This window comes from Epithele typhae, assembly GCF_022376455.1.
Source record: "Epithele typhae strain CBS 203.58 chromosome Unknown BXZ73scaffold_20, whole genome shotgun sequence".
NCBI lineage: Eukaryota > Fungi > Basidiomycota > Agaricomycetes > Polyporales > Epitheliaceae > Epithele > Epithele typhae.
The window spans coordinates 245,670-263,422 of record NW_025954211.1 but is presented as its reverse complement, the minus strand read 5'-3'; the positions used below and the strand labels follow the sequence as shown (position 1 = coordinate 263,422).

At 58.9% G+C, this 17,753-nt stretch overlaps 7 protein-coding genes across 7 annotated transcripts; 3 read left to right on the top strand and 4 right to left on the bottom strand.

Annotated features, from left to right (window-relative positions):
• Nucleotides 1-496: 496 nt before the first annotated feature.
• Nucleotides 497-3,929, bottom strand: BXZ73DRAFT_89675 (uncharacterized protein; the record flags this gene model as incomplete). The annotated part of the gene is made up of 10 exons (XM_048025357.1): nt 497-970; nt 1,028-1,115; nt 1,172-1,344; nt 1,398-1,514; nt 1,569-1,932; nt 1,994-2,411; nt 2,477-3,047; nt 3,106-3,430; nt 3,480-3,602; nt 3,664-3,929. 10 exons carry the CDS (start codon nt 3,927-3,929, stop codon nt 497-499), a joined length of 2,919 nt encoding a protein of 972 aa, XP_047878483.1.
• Nucleotides 3,930-4,279: 350 nt separating this feature from the next.
• On the bottom strand, nt 4,280-5,157 carry BXZ73DRAFT_89674 (glutathione S-transferase C-terminal-like protein; the record flags this gene model as incomplete). The annotated part of the gene is made up of 4 exons (XM_048025356.1): nt 4,280-4,364; nt 4,425-4,685; nt 4,754-5,044; nt 5,102-5,157. The coding sequence occupies 4 exons, from the start codon at nt 5,155-5,157 to the stop codon at nt 4,280-4,282; spliced, it is 693 nt and encodes a 230-aa protein (XP_047878482.1).
• Nucleotides 5,158-6,048: 891 nt separating this feature from the next.
• BXZ73DRAFT_89673 (uncharacterized protein) lies at nt 6,049-7,366 on the bottom strand (the record flags this gene model as incomplete). The annotated part of the gene is made up of 4 exons (XM_048025355.1): nt 6,049-6,254; nt 6,316-6,922; nt 6,975-7,163; nt 7,235-7,366. The coding sequence occupies 4 exons, from the start codon at nt 7,364-7,366 to the stop codon at nt 6,049-6,051; spliced, it is 1,134 nt and encodes a 377-aa protein (XP_047878481.1).
• Nucleotides 7,367-8,462: 1,096 nt separating this feature from the next.
• Nucleotides 8,463-8,990, top strand: BXZ73DRAFT_100860 (uncharacterized protein; the record flags this gene model as incomplete). The annotated part of the gene is made up of 1 exon (XM_048014706.1): nt 8,463-8,990. One exon carries the CDS (start codon nt 8,463-8,465, stop codon nt 8,988-8,990), a length of 528 nt encoding a protein of 175 aa, XP_047878480.1.
• Nucleotides 8,991-12,588: 3,598 nt separating this feature from the next.
• BXZ73DRAFT_16964 (uncharacterized protein) lies at nt 12,589-13,721 on the top strand (the record flags this gene model as incomplete). The annotated part of the gene is made up of 5 exons (XM_048017540.1): nt 12,589-12,658; nt 12,712-13,013; nt 13,072-13,150; nt 13,218-13,582; nt 13,653-13,721. Coding segments are annotated over 5 exons (885 nt in total), but the record flags the coding sequence as incomplete, so codon positions are not given.
• An 839-nt stretch (nt 13,722-14,560) lies between these two features.
• BXZ73DRAFT_45873 (uncharacterized protein) lies at nt 14,561-15,514 on the top strand (the record flags this gene model as incomplete). The annotated part of the gene is made up of 5 exons (XM_048019591.1): nt 14,561-14,832; nt 14,915-14,993; nt 15,076-15,225; nt 15,281-15,331; nt 15,389-15,514. The coding sequence occupies 5 exons, from the start codon at nt 14,561-14,563 to the stop codon at nt 15,512-15,514; spliced, it is 678 nt and encodes a 225-aa protein (XP_047878478.1).
• A 498-nt stretch (nt 15,515-16,012) lies between these two features.
• Nucleotides 16,013-17,269, bottom strand: BXZ73DRAFT_45880 (uncharacterized protein; the record flags this gene model as incomplete). The annotated part of the gene is made up of 5 exons (XM_048019593.1): nt 16,013-16,225; nt 16,315-16,643; nt 16,706-16,784; nt 16,837-17,132; nt 17,200-17,269. The coding sequence occupies 5 exons, from the start codon at nt 17,267-17,269 to the stop codon at nt 16,013-16,015; spliced, it is 987 nt and encodes a 328-aa protein (XP_047878477.1).
• Between the last annotated feature and the right edge of the window lie 484 nt (nt 17,270-17,753).

Below are 17,753 nucleotides of genomic sequence, written 5' to 3'. Positions count from 1 at the left end.
CCGATGGGAACATGATGTGCCCGCGGAGCGAACGAGGACCGACAACGATGACAACGTACGAACCTCCTTACGCCCTTGAGAATCTTGCCACCACTGATGAGGAAGCGTCCTTCTCGTCGTGGTCGAGCGTCTTCCGCAGCTCCAAACAATCCTCGTATTTCATCTCCTTGATGACCTCACTCTCCCCCGTCGCGCCAGACTCGTCGCAGTGCACGTTGTGGCCCGAAGCATGATCTCGCCAGGCTCGATCAAGGCGACGTCATGCACGTCCATGAGGCGCTCCACGCCCCCACGGACGATCTTGACAGTGCGCTCGTTCTTCGCGTTGAGCACGCGGAACTGGCGCTCCGTCTGCCAGTCCGTGGACGAGCAGATCAGTACGACGTCGACGATCGCGACCATGATTGCGACGCCCTCGACCCACTCCAAGCGATGCACATTAGAACACCGATGTTGACACTGGCCGTATCGTACATCCAGCGACTGAAGACGCCCCTCATGGCGGCGCCTTATCCCCATAATGTATGAACTCCCAACACGCCTTCCCAGGCTCCACCCCCAGAATGTTCTGCACGTCCTTCATCGGCAACCCGCACAGCTCGCGCACGCTCCCGATGCGGCTCATGACGTGCTTCACGTTCTTCCCCGTGACGCCCGGCAGGCTCCGCAACAGCTCCTCCGCCGCTGCGTTCACCCCCGCGCCCGCGTCCGCGTCCTCCTCCGCGCCGACGAGCACCGCCCGCCCTGGGTCCGGCTGCGGCATGTGGCCTTTGAGGTCGTTGAAGACTTCGGCGGTCGCGTACGGCGACGACGACCACAGAACGCGCACGCGCGGGAAGGTGAGGGTGAGGAGGACGAGCTTCGCCTGGATCGACTGCGACGCCGAAGTGGCGTGTTCCCCGCGCGCGTCCGCCTTCTTCTTTGGGGGGTACTTTGCGGATTTGGCGAACGACTTGACGTCGGCGACCGCCTATTAGGTCGGTGAAAGTGAGCAGAGCATGGGTGGCGAGAAGGCGACATGGCGCACCTCGAGCGCGAAGGATTTGTGCTCTTCGAACTCGATAAGCAGGATCGGTTGCTTGTAGTGCGCCGACATCAACTCGCACTGGGTGTATCTGGGCCATTTGCGTTAGGCTGACGTCCACGACGGTGGGGTTCACGTTCCACTCACAGGCGGCCACTGTTCAGACTGGAGATGAGGTCAGGAATACTCTTGCGCTCGACACAAATGTCGGGCGTCAGGATGTAATCGCCGACGGTGAGTGTCACGGGCAGAACGAGAAGCCCGGACGCATGGAGCAGGGACGGCAAAGAGGACCGGAACTCGCGCATGTCCACAATGACCTGAGCGTGTGATCAACCGACCATCCTGACACGAGGCCGCGAAGAGAACTCACTCGGGCGGGTTCTGTGGACACCTCCTTCCTGCCTCCGGCCATGCGCGTGCTGATCGTCCGGATCAACGCATCGTTCGCGACCGACCCCCGCTCCTCGTGGATGGGCATGAGCATCGACTACGATCGAGCCGTCAGTAACAAGCGCGGTCTGGACATCGCGGGAGTACGTACCCCGCGCTCTCGGATGAGACGTTCGAACGAGTCCTTCTCCCGTCTGAGCCCTGTGAGGTACTTGCCCTCTTCGCAGCTGAGCTTGTACATCATGAAGTACACGCGTACGCCGAGGCCCGGGTTCGAGTTCCGATAGACCTCGATTCGCCGGATGAACTCGAGGTTGGGTTCGTACATGACGATGAACCGCGGCTTGATTTCCTGCAGTACTTGATCGTCGGAATCGTCGGAGTAGGGTCTGACGAGGACGATTTTCTCAGGTGCGAGGAGCCCATAGTGCGCGTCGAAATCGTCGTCCATGGTGAACAGCTCGAATTCTTGCTCGAGAGGGATGTCCGCATGTTCGACCCCTTGAGTGGACAAGCTATATGCGCGTAATTCCGGCTCAACGAAGTCCGCGCGCGGAAGGACAACGAAGCACTCACAAGCCTGCGATGTCCTCCGCCTCCTGCTTGATGCCGATGTCATCCAGCTTCCCGGCGTTGACGATGGGAGGCGCAACGACCTCCCGGGTGTTCCCCGCACCGGCTGGAGCACCCCCTCTCACTCTCCTCCGGCTCGCCGTCCTTTCTGCCTTCTCCCGGTCCTTCTTCTTCAGTGCCTCACTAATCGGAGTGTCGTCGTTTCTGCCCTTTGGGAGGGCGATGGGAGTCTTCCCGTCAGTCTTGCGCTCCGAGAGCTTTCCCTTCCACCACAGGTAGAGCCGCAGTTTGCTCTCCATCATCTGGCGCCCCTGCTCCCCCCGTGGCGCAGTCGAATCGAGGTCGCGAAGGAAGTCCTTGATGAGGGTGCACGTGTGGAGGGAAGACGCCATGATGAGGACGGTGTTCGTACCGGGTGCACCTGGATCCCGCCAGTGAGTCCACGGGGCCTGCTCGCAGGAGGACAGGAGGAACCGGAAGACTTACGAGATCCAAGCAAAGGTTCCCTCCGCATCATCTCCTCCTCGACCTCGTGCAACACATCCGCCAGCAGGAACCACTTGGGCAGTTCCTCCAGCACCGGCTCCATCCCATCCGGTAACCACTTCTTCTTCTTCGCCCGCCCGCCCGCCACACCTGCGCCTGACCTCCCTGCCGCCTCCGCCTCCATCTGGTCCAAAATCGCCCACTCGTCTTCAAGGTCGATGACGGGCGCCGCTGCTGCAGGTTTCGCGGCGGTCATGACGTAGCACCGCCGCTTCGCGTACTGGAAGATGACGTTCGCCGCGTCCGTGAGCATCCACGGGCTCTGGTTCTGGCGCGCGTTGCCCGCGTCGTTCGTCGTGTTCGACGCGATCAGCGTCTCGAGGTACGCGTGGAACGCGAGCGCGTCGTACGTGAGCAGGTACGCCAGCAGCCGGCGGAGCGTCGCGAGGTCGTTCACCAGCTGCTTCGTCCGCGGGCCGACCTTGTGCCACACGGGGTCGAGAATCCGGCGGACGACCATGTCGAACGAGCGGAAGTACGCGTTGTCGATCGAGAGGTCGTCCAGGTCGAGCTGTGGAGCTCGTTGAGCCTGGCTGGCCGCGGCATGCAAGAGTCAGAGGTTCACGCACCATGGTGTTCGCCCGCTTCAGCTCCTGCAGCGTCGTGGTCATGCATTGCACGATGCCCTGGTGGATCTCCGACATCGATTCCGTCATCTCCTGGTGCAATTCGACGATGTCTGGGACCTTGTGGTCGAGCGACTCCTTGATGTCGGCGTGGAAGCGGGGATAGATGTGGACCGTCCGGAGCTGCATCTCCTTCAGCACCGTCCGCAAGGGAGACATCCCGCTCGTGATGTGCTCGGGCTGGTCTGAGAACGCTTTCAGGAAGCCCGTCTTGTTCTTCTCCCGGTACAGCCGCACGATGAAGGCTTCAGCAGACGTCGGCGTGACTCTGGACGTGCCATGAGCGAAGGGAGGACGAGCAGACGCTTCAAACCCACCGTTCAGCGTGCAGAACGAGCAGTCCGGTGATCATATGCGTCGGAATGTCTTCAGTGAGCATGTCGACCGTCAGGATTTGCGACGTGATGGATATCAGCCCTCCTTTCTTGTAGAGGTCCTGCCTGCATCCCTACAATGAGAACGGTCGGTCCATATGCCATGTCAGAGCAAGCAAAGACGCACCTGTCCTTCTTCACCGTCTCGAAACCCACGATCCTCAGCCCAGGATTCCTGCAACCCATCACGCCCAGCTCTTCGCCGACGGCCGACTCCTCCTCCGGCGTAGCATTGACAAGCAGCACGAGGTTGTGAGGACCGTCGTATATCTGCATGAGCTTGCAAATTATGCGGCGCAAACCAAGGCCGCGAGCGAGCAGAACGAGCTCTGAGGTTGCCGGGTCATGTATCTTCTCAAGAATCGACTTGTGGAAGGGAAGAAGGACAGACATCTCGGACAGACGGGTGAGAAGAGAAACTACTTCATGTATTTCTCTTCGTAGAGACCGAGACAGGATGTTCAAGATCTAGGAAGCGTTGAGGGAAAGTGAGACAGATGAAGATGACCGCGGAGAACAAGCTGCAAACGCCTGAGGGCGATAAGCGCCTCATTCTCCGCGCGCAAGCAACGCGCATGACTGATGCGTCTCGCCGGCAGTGGCAGCCGAACCTTTCGTGGGCTCGTTTGAGCATCGTACTTAACGCATAACGACATGGAAATAAATAAATAAGATTCTGTACACGATTGCTATAACTTCAGCCGCGGGCCCGATTCCACCAGATTCCACCCGGCAATGCCTACTTACGCCTTCGGAGGCGCACCGGGGACAACTTGTTGCGCGAGCATCTTCTTCACCGCCTCGCGCGCAATAAGCTTCTGGTGCCATCTGCGGCCAATGCGTCAGCTTCGACGCGTCCAACCCAGCTCGAGAGCGGAGAACACTTACGCGTAGAAAGCCGGGAACTTCGTCGGCACGTCCAGCCCCTCGACGTTCGAGAGCATCCCGCGCGAAACGGGGCCCATGTTCCAGATCACGAACGAGATGTCCGCGACCGTGCACTTGTCGCCGAGCAGCCACGCCCGCTTCGACAGCACGCTCTCGAGCACGCCGAACACCCGGACGACCTCGTTCTCGTACCGCTTGATCGCGGAGGGGAGCTTCTCCGGGTGCAGGCGCTGGAACCAGCCCAGCTGCCCGAAGTAGGGGCTGCGCGCGCAACATAGTCAGACAAACGAGGCGCCCCGCACGTACAAGCCGATCGAGTCTCGACGCACCCTTGGCCGGACGCCTGGAAGAAGAGCCACTGGACGAGTGCGTAGCGGCCGCGCTCGTCGTCCTGCGCGGGCGACAGCCTGCCCTCTTTGTCGTACTTGTCCGCGAGGTAGAGGATGATCGCCCCCGACTCCCAGATCGTGAAGTCGCCGTTGTGGTGGTCGATGAGCGTTGGAGTGCGGCCGTTGGGGTTGTGCTGGGTGTATGCGGGCGCCTTGTGCTCGCCCTTGTCGAAAGCGAGGAAGATGGTGTGGAAGGAGAGGCCGAGTTCCTCGAGAACCATGGCGACCTTCCTAGGAAGAGAAACGGGGTCAGTGGGCGGCGAAGGAACTAGAAGAATGAGCGCAAACCATCCGTTGGGGCCCATGGTGTGGCTGTAGAGCGTGAACTGCTTGCCGTGAGACATGGCGAAGTGCTGAAGAGAGGGAGGCGAGTGAGGTGAGAGATGTGGTGCTGTTGCTGAGGACACCCAGGAGGACGAGAGTTGCTTATATGTGTATTGCCGACATCTGCGAGGACTGTGCGCACATCCTCAAGCCTTCACCAGCTGCGGGACGAGCTGGATTCGGCCCGCGAGCTCTGACACCTTGCGTGATGCCTTGAGTCATTGCGAAGATCGATGTAGACCTGCAAGCGCGGTCGACTTGCTGTGGATTGCAACGACCGTCAAAAGTCGTCCAGGAAAGGAGAAATGTGGATTGGCTTACGAGCGTCACCATCTATTCCTGACGTTGTGGCGGGGCAGTGTCGATGGGGCGCAGCGTTGCTTATGAAGTGAAGGTCACGCTTTCAGAGATGATGACCAAGCGCTTCGCAACAGCGAGTGGGTCCGCTTGCCCATCAGCGCTCGATGCTCAACAGTAGGGGGAAAGGATGAGCAGGGTAATCAAAGTACACCACGACTAACAGATGGCTCGCTGTGGGAATGCGATCTGGTGCTGTCTGAGAAAAGCGCAAGAAGGCGCTTGGGCCCATTTTCAGAGATGGTGGTCGAGGATCAAGCAAGACGCGATCCACGTGCACCGGTGTCGTTACGAGTGACTGTACGCGTTGTGTCACATTTACGCGAATGTGACACGACACTCACACCTCGATAACTAGAACTCGACTGGCCAGGTAGAGATAATGTTATAATGTGATTTCCCGTTGAACTAACGATACAAGAAAGAAATACAATGAGGGCATTGTGACGCCAGCAAAACAGACCCATCGCAGCGTGGCTCCCGGAGCTCACGTCCAGAACACTCGTTCCATCTCTCACGGATCACAAGGCTTGCGAGAGCGCACAAAAGTGCGCTCAATCGCTGCCTGTGATGCCACCCGTCGCGCCGGGCGCGGCAATCCGCGCCTCGGCGTCCGCCTTCGTCGTGCACGCGATCGACGTCCCCGCGGAGTTGACGAGCGGGAGCGCGAAGCACTGTAGCGACGCCGCACAGCCCTCCTGGACGAACTTGCCGCCGACGCACTGCGCGAACCCGCCGCCGACGCATGCGTTCTGGCCCTCTGCGTGCGTAGTGAGCACTTGGGGGATGCGGATCGCAGCTCAAGGGAGAGGGAGACGTACCGGTGCAGGAGGAGGAAGCGGTGAGGGTCGCGAACTGCGCGTTCAGCTTCTGCGCGTCGAGCGCGTTTTGGAGCTTGAAGTCCGACGAGGAGGTGGAAGACGCGGTCGACGTCGCGGCGGATGAGGTCGTGGCAACGGAGGTCGCGCCCGCGGTCGAGGACGCCGCATATGAGGTTGCAGCAGTAGTAGCGGTAGCAGCCGCCGTCACAGTGGTAGTGGTGTCCTCATCATCGCAGTCACCGTCGTCCTCATCGTCGTTACTAGACGTCGAGGTCGAGTCGTCCGCCGTGGCAGTGGAGCTGGCACTAGTCATCGAGGCCGAGGAGGAAGAAGAGGAGCCGGTGGAGACAATGTTCTGCAGACCCGGATCCTGCGTGATGTCCGTGAGCTGCGTACCATCCGCGATCGGTCCGCTGGGGTTGGCGGCGCACGAGCCAAGCGTCGCGAGCGCCTCCGCGTGACCGAACGGGATGGTGCCATTAGCGCCTAGCGCCAGGCCGCCGACGAAGCTCTTCTGGTTCGCACCCTGGAACTGGCACTGGAAAAGCCCGTTGAGCTCCGGGTTCTTTGGTGCGGTTTGGCAGTAAGGCACGGCGAGAGCGTTCGGCTGCGCGCGGGTTAGCAAAGGGCATGCTCGCCAGGTGCGGGGGACGGCGTACAGTGTTGCGCGGCTGCTGGACGAAGATCTGCGCGAACTTGATCATGTCCGCGTCGTTGTTAAGGGTCTTTGCGAGGTCGATCATCGCGTCTCCAGAGTCCTGCTGGTCGCAGTTCCCGGCGGCGGCGAGGAGCGTCGAGAACGCGGTCACCGAGACGGGGTTGCACTTGTCCGCGCCACCGGCGGCAAGCTGTGGAAGCGCGCGGCGACAATAAGCTTTTGACGCACACGGTGAACAAGAAACGAGGACAATAGACTCACACAGGCTTTCTCCCAGAAGGTGGTCGAATCGGCGGTCGTCTGCGCGATGCGCTTGTGGAAGACGGGTATGGCGCACGCCTGCATGGCGAGGGCTGCGAGGGAAAGGGAAAGTGCGGCGGTGAACTGAACCATCTTGGAGCTGAAGAGCTGTCGAGTATTGGCAGGCTGTGGGGAGAAGCGTCGAGCGTCGTGGAAGAAAAAAAGCAATCAAGCTAATGAGAGAAAGACGGGGTCGGAGCGCTGCCCAAACCGGGAATGAGAATAGGAGCGGAATGAGGGACGAGAGTGGGGAGTCTGGGTTGTGGAGGGAGTCTTTTATATGTCCAGCCGTTGTGAGACCACTGCGTCCGTATGGTCCCCTTTGCGCAGCGAGCATGAAACGAAGCCTATTGTGCGGACATAGGCGGCGGCAAGTACCCAACGCCCACAAGGTGCACCGATGGGCGAGGGGCATTATCCTGCCTGCTGGTCGGGGCGCAAGCGCATATGGCCCGTTTCCATGGGAACATGCGCAAGGACGGGTATTTTTGGGCTCATACAAACCGTGGTACTGCTTCGTGCAGATTTCAGTGAGACGACAATGCACACTGGAAACGTACAGGTCCCTATACATAGACACATCCGTCCTTTGTTCTTTAAGCGTGGGCGCTTGCTTTTGTTTGGCTGCTCACTTTGTTTATGTAGCCTTTGTGGTGAAGGTGTTTGTGGCCACAGCTCCATCTTCACGCAAGCACTGGAGTTAATACTTTGAAGCAACCTCTATGCATGCATACAAGCCGCATGGATTCACTTGGCAACCGTCATCGTTATTTAAACACTAGCTTGGCCCACATCACTCACATGACTGTGCGCAGCCATGCACGCTTCGTTCCTCGAGACAGTGGTATGTACCGTGTAGATATGTGGGGACAGAGTGGACGATCGTTTTGGTGGCACTTTGAGCCGAGATTATAAGAGTTATCGGATGTTTTCGGCCGGGTCTCGTTTTGGCTATGGCCAGCGTCTGCGGGAGCTCTCACGCCTCACGTGTTTTCAAGCGCCGATATAGCAAAAGTCTCAGTTTGATTCAGGCGTTGGAAACTTGGAGCTCTTTCTTCCCTCAATCCCTCGGCAACTCGAATTCCACCTTCGTCATCCTGCAGCTATATGCGCTTCAATGACATGCACAACGTCTGCTGAAACCGCCGAGCGCAGCTGGAGATGTGCTTTACTCTCCCCAGTAGTCAGCATGGTCAGAAACGACGTCCGTCCCTACCGTAACTTACCTTCATCGACAGACTTGGCGACCTCATCTCTCTCGCCCTCTGGTTCCCGCCAGACCACCATCACGTCTCCTGTGCAACCACGTGTAAATGACGTCTTCGAAGACCCTCTTTCCGCAAACTGGCGACGTCGTGGGGGACTGCCCTCCCGCTTCGGCCTTCGCTCCGCTCCCGACTTCCAGAGCGCTAGCCATGCCTCCGGGGTCACTGCCGACGTTGATGTCGACCCAGGGCCGTTCTCCTTTCGGCCCTCTCAACTCTCTCAGCTGATCGACGCCAAGGACATCGACGGTCTCTGCGGCGTCGAAGCCCTCCTTCTCGGACTCGGCACCAATAGCGTGCGCGGACTCATCGAAAGCCCTGATAACCCGCTAGCAGTCCCAGTCCAACCGGGACCTCATCCACTCCCTAAATTCAACAACGGTGCTCCCATCCCGCCACCGGAGGCGCCACGGCGGCGTCTCTCGCGGAACGAGCCAGGGTCTACGGCGTAAACGCGCTTCCTCCCCGCCCGGCCAAGAGCATCTGGAAACTGACGTGGGACGCGTACAACGAGAAAGTCCTCGTGAGTACCTCATAGCCCCCGCCATGCGTCACATCCAACCCGCGCCCCACCGCCCAGATCCTGCTCTCCGTCGCCGCCGTCATCTCTCTCGCGCTCGGCTTCTTGGGCCTGGGCGCGACCCGGGCGAGCCCGCAGTGGAGTTGGTCGAGGGCGTCGCGATCATGGTCGCGATCGTAGTCGTCGTACTGGTCGGCTCGCTCACGTGCCGATGAACTGCAGTGATCGTCTTTTGCTATCGGATCTCTTATTGTCAAATCCCATTACTATGTCTTCAATCGTTGACATGCGAGACTGCAGGAGCCCACCCCGAGATCTCAGAGCTTGGACTCAGGCTTCCCCACGGCCGGCAATAATCCGCTCGGCGCTACTCAACGCCGGATTCGATGACGTCATAGCATAAGATGACAGGTCCCAAAACGTCTGCCTCACCCGGGATGTACATGTAACATACACGCACCCAGCCTCCCATTAGGCTTTTAGTGCATTGCTGTGTTTTCGTAGCCGCCCTCTACGCTGTCTGTTATGATTGAGACATTACTTGCCATGCGAGGGGCTGGAGGATGTTTGCATCAGAATTATGAAAACATGGTTGCAAACGTCCTCACGCCGACCGTTGGCGAAGACATAAACAGTTACTTTAGTTACACGGCACTTCCAGAGATGATCGATGTTCCCTAGAAGCAGCTTGCCCGAATGACCGAGTCTGGCGACTGCCGGCGCCTCACCGGAGCTCGGATCCATCCGGCCCGCCTTGGGCCCGCCAGGTCACTAGGCCGGTGTGCACGACAAAACTGCGACCACCATCGGCCTGTCCGACCTCAACACGCAAGTCGGCAGGATTGCATCGCGCCGCTGACGCCAATCTTCCTTCTTCTAGTCAAAGACACCGCTGGAATCTGGAGCTCGCCATCCACGCATCGGCAGCGCGCATGACAAGTGGGCACGTTCAAGTGGGGCCGGCGGCCGCGTCCCTACGTCCCTTCGCCTTGGGTCGCACCGCGAGCTTCTTCGATTTGCGCCCAATGCGGTTGCCACCCCGGATTGAAGGCGCATGTGTCAAGGGTTGATGGAACCGTGGATTGTCGGCTGATTGGCTGACTGGCCTGGTCTTTTGGTACGCCTTCCGATTTGTCTTCAAAGCTCAGGCCTGCTTTGAGCAGTACTCGTGCTGCCAGAGCGCGCTCGTGCCCGACCGACTCTCTCTGCAGAATCTTGAGGGACGGCGCGACATTACCGGAGGCCACAACCAGCGAGCAGCCTTCTGGAAGTCGTCTTCGCGAGCGATACGCGGGTCCCGTGGTCCCCCAAAGGACCCAACATGGCTAGATCTCGCCTGCGATGTCTGCCGGAGTAGTCCTCGCTTATACCCCAAAGGCTGCCGACGTAAGTACTCCCACCACCCCTTGCTCTCGATCCTCAGCAAGTGAACAAGAGCGGCATGCCAAGCCACAATACAGTCTTCCAGGATAATCATGTACTGCACCACGCTCGTATGCGCCCGCATCTGGTGGGTCTCGCGCGCGGTCCAGCCCACGCTCGGAAACACCGTCTCGCGGACGTACACTGTCGCGGCGTCGATCGTCGTCGAGAGCATGCTGTCCTACGCGGGGCCGTGTTCACGGTCGCGTACCTCGTCACCCTCGGTCTGGGAAGCCACCTCGCGGTGTTCTTCTTGGTGCCTTACGTGCTATTGTCGGTGAGCACGCCTGTACATAACTATGTGCGATAACTGGACGCTGCGGATCGCCTCGTATGACATGGAAGCTGACGTGCGTATACAGGACGTGTACCTATGGGACGTGGGTTGTCCAGTGACCAGACTGCGGTCATGCTCGAGTCCAGTGGCACTATGGACTCTGCAAGGTGGACTCAAGCACGGTCAGGGATATCGGATCCGACGGCTCTCCGTTTGTCGTACGTCTCGGCCGGGAGTTCTCGCGGTCTAACAGGTAACGACACACAGTGAGTGCGAGCTCAGTCGGGGACAGTAACGACTAGATTGCTGTACCTAACGACACACAGTGAGTGCGAGCTAGGTACAAGATATGTAAGTATAGGAATAGAGTAATGATACATAGAACGGAAACACATACCTCAGTCGGGGACAGTAACGACTGAGGTATGAGCGAGCGGCCGAGCGAGCGCTATGCCGGGGCTCCTCGGAGAGCGCCGAAGAACTGTACAGTACCAACTAAACTAAAATAGGTAAGACAGTATCGGACGTCCGTCCTCGAGCTGTATCGTAGGAGATAAGATAATCAACAACAGGGAGCCAGATACAGTAGCCTACTAGATGCAGTGCTACTGTACGCGAAGGTGTGTTGCATCCAACGTGAGTATTTCCGCTTCTTCGCACCTTGGTGATATTAGCACCGTGCCTTCAAGTCTGTCCACAGGTGTGTACCGTGGGAGACGACGTCGACGTCGGACTGCGGCTGACTGCGGGCTCGTGAAGTCGCTTGGTCATCCCGAGCATCTACGATCACCCGCCGCGTCAGCTCGATCTTGACAGTCCTGTATATCCCACTCCAAACGAGTCCGTCAGCATTCTCGCGGACGATCGGACGAACCTTGCTCAGCACGTATCCGCGACAGTTTCCTAGAAACAATGGACACCTACGTTGAGTCCCCTTCTTTTAGACCGTCCCCAGTTTGGATTCAATGGACCTTTCCACGTCGAAACTCGGCGTCTCTCACAACCGCGTTCTAGTGCAGATCTCGGTCTACATGACGCTCGGACACGACTTGTACTCTGATGGCCGATCATGCGCCTGCGGTGGTACGTTTTTCTCTCTTCTCCGCAACGCCATTGGCTCACGCTGCAGCTGGGTGTAGCAAACCGAGCGATACCGTCAGTCTGTATCCTAGAACAATTCGGCTCCATTTTTGTAAGCACGCCCCTGTCGTTGTTCGGCAAAAGCGCAGGATGGAGATGGCAAAGACCATCTTTCGTGTCGTGCATCAGAGTGTCCGTCAAACCAAGGTTGATTTGCAGACATCTGGATAAACACATACGCGCCGACGTCGATCACAAGACGATCAGCCCCTGCGCTACGCGACCGGCAAGACGAGTTCGTGTGACCGCAGTTCGAGGCGATCCGGTGAGCCAGCAGGTACTTGCCACTTCCGCCGGGTGCGCGTCAACGAATGCCCCGTAGATGACGGATGGCGCCAGGCGGTGGTGCTTCTAGCGTGGCCAGCTGCTCGGCTCCGCGACGCGTCCGGGGACGACAAAGGCTTCGACCGCTGTGGTGCCCGTCGGAGGCGAACGTCGCAGAACAGTCCATCCACGCTCGCTCATATAATCCGGTGTCTTCCTGGGCCCCCACCGCGACGCTTCTCACGAATACCGTGCTCGTGAGTCCTGATCACCGCCTACCCAACCGCGGGAGCGCCCGGCTAGCGTCCCGCCAACAGTCTCGGGTGCTCAAAGCGCTTAAAGGTGACACTAACTACCCTCATTGCCATCCATCCCGGCCACCGTCTTCAGATCTCATTCTCATCCCCCACCCCACGCCGCTCGGCGAATGTCCAGCTGGAATTTTGTCTTCCAAAATGGGTGGTACATCGGGAACAACTTCAACGCCCTCCTTTATGGTGAGTCTAGAGCCTACTTCTACCACATTGCCCCCTCAAACGGTGTCGGCGAGCAGGAGTCGAGTTGGTGCTCTACTTCCAGACTGTCCAGACCATCATGGACGGGCGGCGGCGGCGCGAGGGACACAAGTTCACGCACAGCGACAAGACATTCTTGTGCCTTTGCACCTTCTTCCTCTGCATGATCACCATCTATGTCGTCACCCAGAACTTCTTCGGCGAGGAGATGTGGATCATCAACGAAGGCTACCCGGGCGGGAGCGGACAGTACTTCGACGATCACGCGACCGTGTGGTACCAAGTCTTCGGAAGCACCAGCTGGATCTCTCTCAGCCTCGCGAGCGACGCTTTTCTGGTACGTCGGCCGGGGTTCGGTTCCGTCCACTTTGCCCTATTATTGATGTTGTATCCAGATATACCGTACCTTCATCGTCTGGTCCGGACTGCGTCACGTCATCATCGTGCCTTGCATCCTCTATGTCGGGAGCCTAGGTACGCCTCCCCTCCTTTCGCGCGTCACACCGTCCCCACGCCCCGCTTGACCCACCCCGTCGACAAGTCATGGGCATCTTCACCCTCATCTACTCGTCCAAACCCGGCCTCCAAATCATCTTCTCCGAGGCGTCCTCGCACATTGCGCTCGCCTATTCCTCCATCGGCCTCGCGCTCAACATCACCTGCACCGCCCTCATCTGCGCGCGCATCCTCTGCGTCTCCCACAAGCTCCGCCGCGCGCTGGGCCCCTCCCGCCTGCTTTCGCGCGCGCTCGGCGCGGACGACGCCGCCGCCGCGGGCATCGGCGCCACGGCGGTCATCGTCGAGTCGATGCTTCCCTACACGTGCTTCGGCGTCGCGTACGTCGTCACGCTCGGCGCGGGCAGCCCGCTCAGCATCCTCTTCCTCAGCCTGTACGCGATGTTCAACGTGCGTCCCCTCCCCCTCCGCCCTCCCTCGCCCGTCCGCGTTCTGACACGCGCGCGCGCGCGCGCTGCAGTGCCTCTCACCGCAGATGATCATCCTGCGCGTCATCGCCGAGCGCGGCTGGCGGCCCGAGCGCGCCTCGGACATCACCGTCATCCAGTTCCGGCGCTCCAGCTACTACGGCGCGCGCACCGCGCCCACCCGCACGCGCTTTTCCGCGGCGGACATCGAGCTCGGGGAGCCCGCGGCGGCGGCGGCGGCGGCGGCGGTCGACCTGCGGCGGCTCTCGCACCGCTTCTGCGAGCCGGACGCGGGGCAGCTCGAGAGCGGAGTGCGGATATACGACGTGTCGGTCTCCTCGGCGAAGCTCGATGGTGACGGACCTGAGCGCGACCCGCCGAAGCCGCGTTCGTTTGAGGAGGTGTGAGGGGTTGATCGCGCTTTGTTTTTTTTGCTGTGGACATGCTTTCTGGACTACCTGTTCGTGTAATAACGTCATAGAGCTACTAGTAACCAATTGCACGCACTTTGCGGAGCCACGCTGTTATGCAGATTCGATCGAAATAATCATTGTCCGCGTAGCCTTTTTGTCTGTGACTGTTACATGTCCTACACATCGGTTCGCCAATTGTGTTCAGTCGGGCCTTGCAGCAGGACAAGTCATGAATGACGCTAACGGCTGCTGGCGGACAAATCTACAGGGATCGCGACTTATCTAGACGCTTGATCGTGTGTGGGATGGGCGTCCGAGCGTCGGAGATCTTTGGGCGGCACAAGTGTGAGATGAACGTGCGTGCAGCCTTGTATCTCAAATCCGGCCTGCACCCATCTCTCCAGCAACGGCCTCGCCACTCACGGATGCCTTCGTCGCTGAACGTCACCTGCGAGAAGCTGAGGTACCCAGACGGTCAGACAGCCTTTCCTCGGGGGTGCTTGTCCTGACCTCCACACTTTCAGATACGTTCGTCGAGGAGGCCATCGATGTCTTCGCGAACGCCATGCACGCCGGTGCGTCCCTGTCTCCGTCGACTCCACAGAATACCAGAGATCGAGGCTCACAACCTTCGGCCAGACCCTTCATGCCCGGCCCTCACTGGCGGAAACATGAGCATCCTCCCTCAGCTCGGGGGCGTCATGATCCGCCCGGTATCCCTGTGCGAGGGCGTCGGCCACACCTTCTCCGCCCGCGACGAGACAGGCCGCCTCGTCGGCTTCCTGTGCTTGACGCTCCCCGGGCAGCTCATCCTCTCCACGTGAGTGGAACGACCCTTAGACGTACATACCGTGGTGCTGACCGCCGGTGGGGCGTTGGATCGCGAACGCGCGCGTGGAAAGGGAGGAGATGCGCCAGTGCGGCATGTACGAATACCTCGCGACGCTCTCTCCGGAGGGGCGACGGTACTTCACCGAGACCGTGAGACGCCACGGCCTGCCTCGGAGCCGGCTCGATGTGTTGATTTCGAATTCGTGGGCTGACACGCGCGCTCACTGCACAGGTCGCGGTGCGGTTCTCCGAGCTGACCGACGAGGTGCTCGGGATCCCCGAGGTGCAGCGGAAGGCGTACTGGTGCAACGCCGCCATGGTGCGCGAGGACTGGCAGGGCAAGGGGCTTGGCAAGGCCATGTTCCAGCTGGCGTTCCGGGAGGTCAGACTCTGCCACTGAGAAATGGTCGGAACGTGCTCACCTTGCTTTTTTCCAGGCCGCGAAGCTGGGCGCCGCCGTGGCGCTGTCCACGACGAACGCGCGGAACGTGAGCGCTCGCTAATTCATGCAGCTTGGATGTGCATCTTACACCGGCGCCCTGCAGGTCGCCATCTACGAGAAGATCGGCTTCGAGTGCAAGGGGACGAGACCTATGCCATCCCCGTGGGGCGACTGGAACATTTGGTACTTTTATCGAGACTCCGTGTCAGCAGAAGCGACTCCCGCATGAGACTTGGAGTGCGCGTAACAATCTGTTTACTAGAGAAGTTTCTTCATGGCAGATTCCGTGGCGTACTACTATGTACACCCGTGATTATGGCGGTTTCAGGGACCTTTATCTTCTCCTGTGTGTACACCAGACGGATTTGCTTCATGGTGCGTGGGCCGCTGAACCAGTCAGACATCTTATGAATGACGAGAGAAAGAAAGAGAAAGAGCGGGAGACACGTGGGTCCTGCGCCTAATTTTGGCCAGCAGCTGACGGATCTCGGGAAGACCCGGATTTGTCATCGCCGAGCAGACCGGGGGGCCCAGCCTGGCGTTGAGCAATGCTTGGTTTCTGCGACACATGCAATATGGCCTGTCGATACGTCTTCACTTCGGAGTATCCAGTCTCTCGCAGATGCTCACGTCGACCGTACTGGCGCCGAACGAAGAAGCGATCTCAAACCACGAGACCAAGCACAATTGTAGATGGAGATACGGAATATCATTGTACATGAGAGAATTAGACTGCATCATGCACTTGGTTGAACGACGACTTGGACGGGTTGGATAGGCTAATGGCAGTGTTGCCGGTGGTGTTCGTATGCTCTGGGTCGGTAGACGCGGCTGTGTGAACAGCGAAGCGCACTGTGCTTCGACCCGTGTCGCCGGATGTTTCGGCCGAGAGTCCACGGCCCATAAGGACGCGGAGCATGATCATCTGGGGCGAAAGAACCTGAAACCACACCTCACATCAGCAAAAATCCAGTGCTGGAGCGAAACGAGATCGTCCGTCCACGCCGAGCTTGAACCATCAGGACTTACCGAGAACATCTCGCATGGCGTTATGAAAAAACCCACGAGCGGGCTGCCCAATCCGAGCGTGATCAAATACGCCGTCGTGAAGACCGTGTAGGGGAGCATGCTCTCGATGATAATCGTGGCGGCACTGGTGTAGGGGCGCGAGGTCGTAGCCCCGAGGGTCGCGCGGATGGTGCGTGCTAGCCAGAGAATGCGCGCGCAGATGAGCGAGCTGCAGAGCACGTTGAGGCCCATGCTGACACCGGAATACGCGAGGGCGATCTCCGATGCGAACCCGGAAAAGAAGTCGGAGTTTGGGAGCCCGGAGAAGACGCAGGTAAGGATACCGAGCACTGTGCTCCCGTATGAAATGAGCAAAATTAACGCAGGACACAATGCACGAGATGAAACACACCGATGCTGGCAACGAAAAGGAAGGCCGGAATGACAACGATGTTTTTGTCGAGCCCCCATACTATATATAGGCGGTAAACCTGCGGACGTGCGGGTAAGAAAAGCATCCAAAACGAAGATCGGCGTGCTCACCAAAAACCCATCCGTGATGGCGCTGCTGAGGACAGATATAACGGAGCCCATGGTCTCGTACCACACGGAGACGTGGTTGTTGAAGTACTGAGCTGTTCCTCCCGGGTAGTTCTCGTTGATTACCCACATTTCCTGGCCAAAGATCGCCTGGATGCTGACCCAGGCGGTTATCATGACGAGGAGGAATGTGCTGAGTAAAACGAAGAGGCGATGAGAGCTTCCATATCTCCGGTCTGTATGGCGAACACCACGGAGCGCAAAGCGGATGGTGAGATAGTATAGGCAGAGATATATGCCTTTATGTGAGTTTGGTCGCGCATTAGTACAACTTGAAAGGCGAATCTGTGAAGCGCGAGTAGTCACCGTAGAGGATGGCGTTGAGATTGTTACCGATGTAAAAGCTGTTCTGGAAAACGGTGTTATAGTCGGCCATAGCGGATGCTGGGTGAGAGGAAAGAGCGAGGGCTTGCGACTCAGCGATTGTGCGAGCTGTGGATAAAAGCAAGGATCTATCGGAGGGGCGAATGATAGAAGTTCGGCATGGCACTTGCGTTCACAAGGACAGCATGTATGGAAGCGAATGCGGCGTGCAATATGGGAAGAGGCCTGAGGGCCCACCCACGGCCGTCACTTGCCGCACCGCACTCGCGCACCGCGTTCCGGGGAGCCATCGGAAGTTCGGAGAATGGTGTCTCCAGAAGGCGCTTCAGTATACACAACCGCGACAGAAGCTGATAAGCTCATGCCGCAGTAAGAGATGAAGCCATGCCTCGTGCAGATTCCTACAACCAATGAAGCTTGGTGTGATTTGTGTTTCTCTAGGAGGCCTACCGGCTTCTGTACTAATAGCGCAACTTTCTCAAATTGGAAGGGACTTGGAATCACGCGGCTACAGCGTTCATCACCTCCCGAAATGC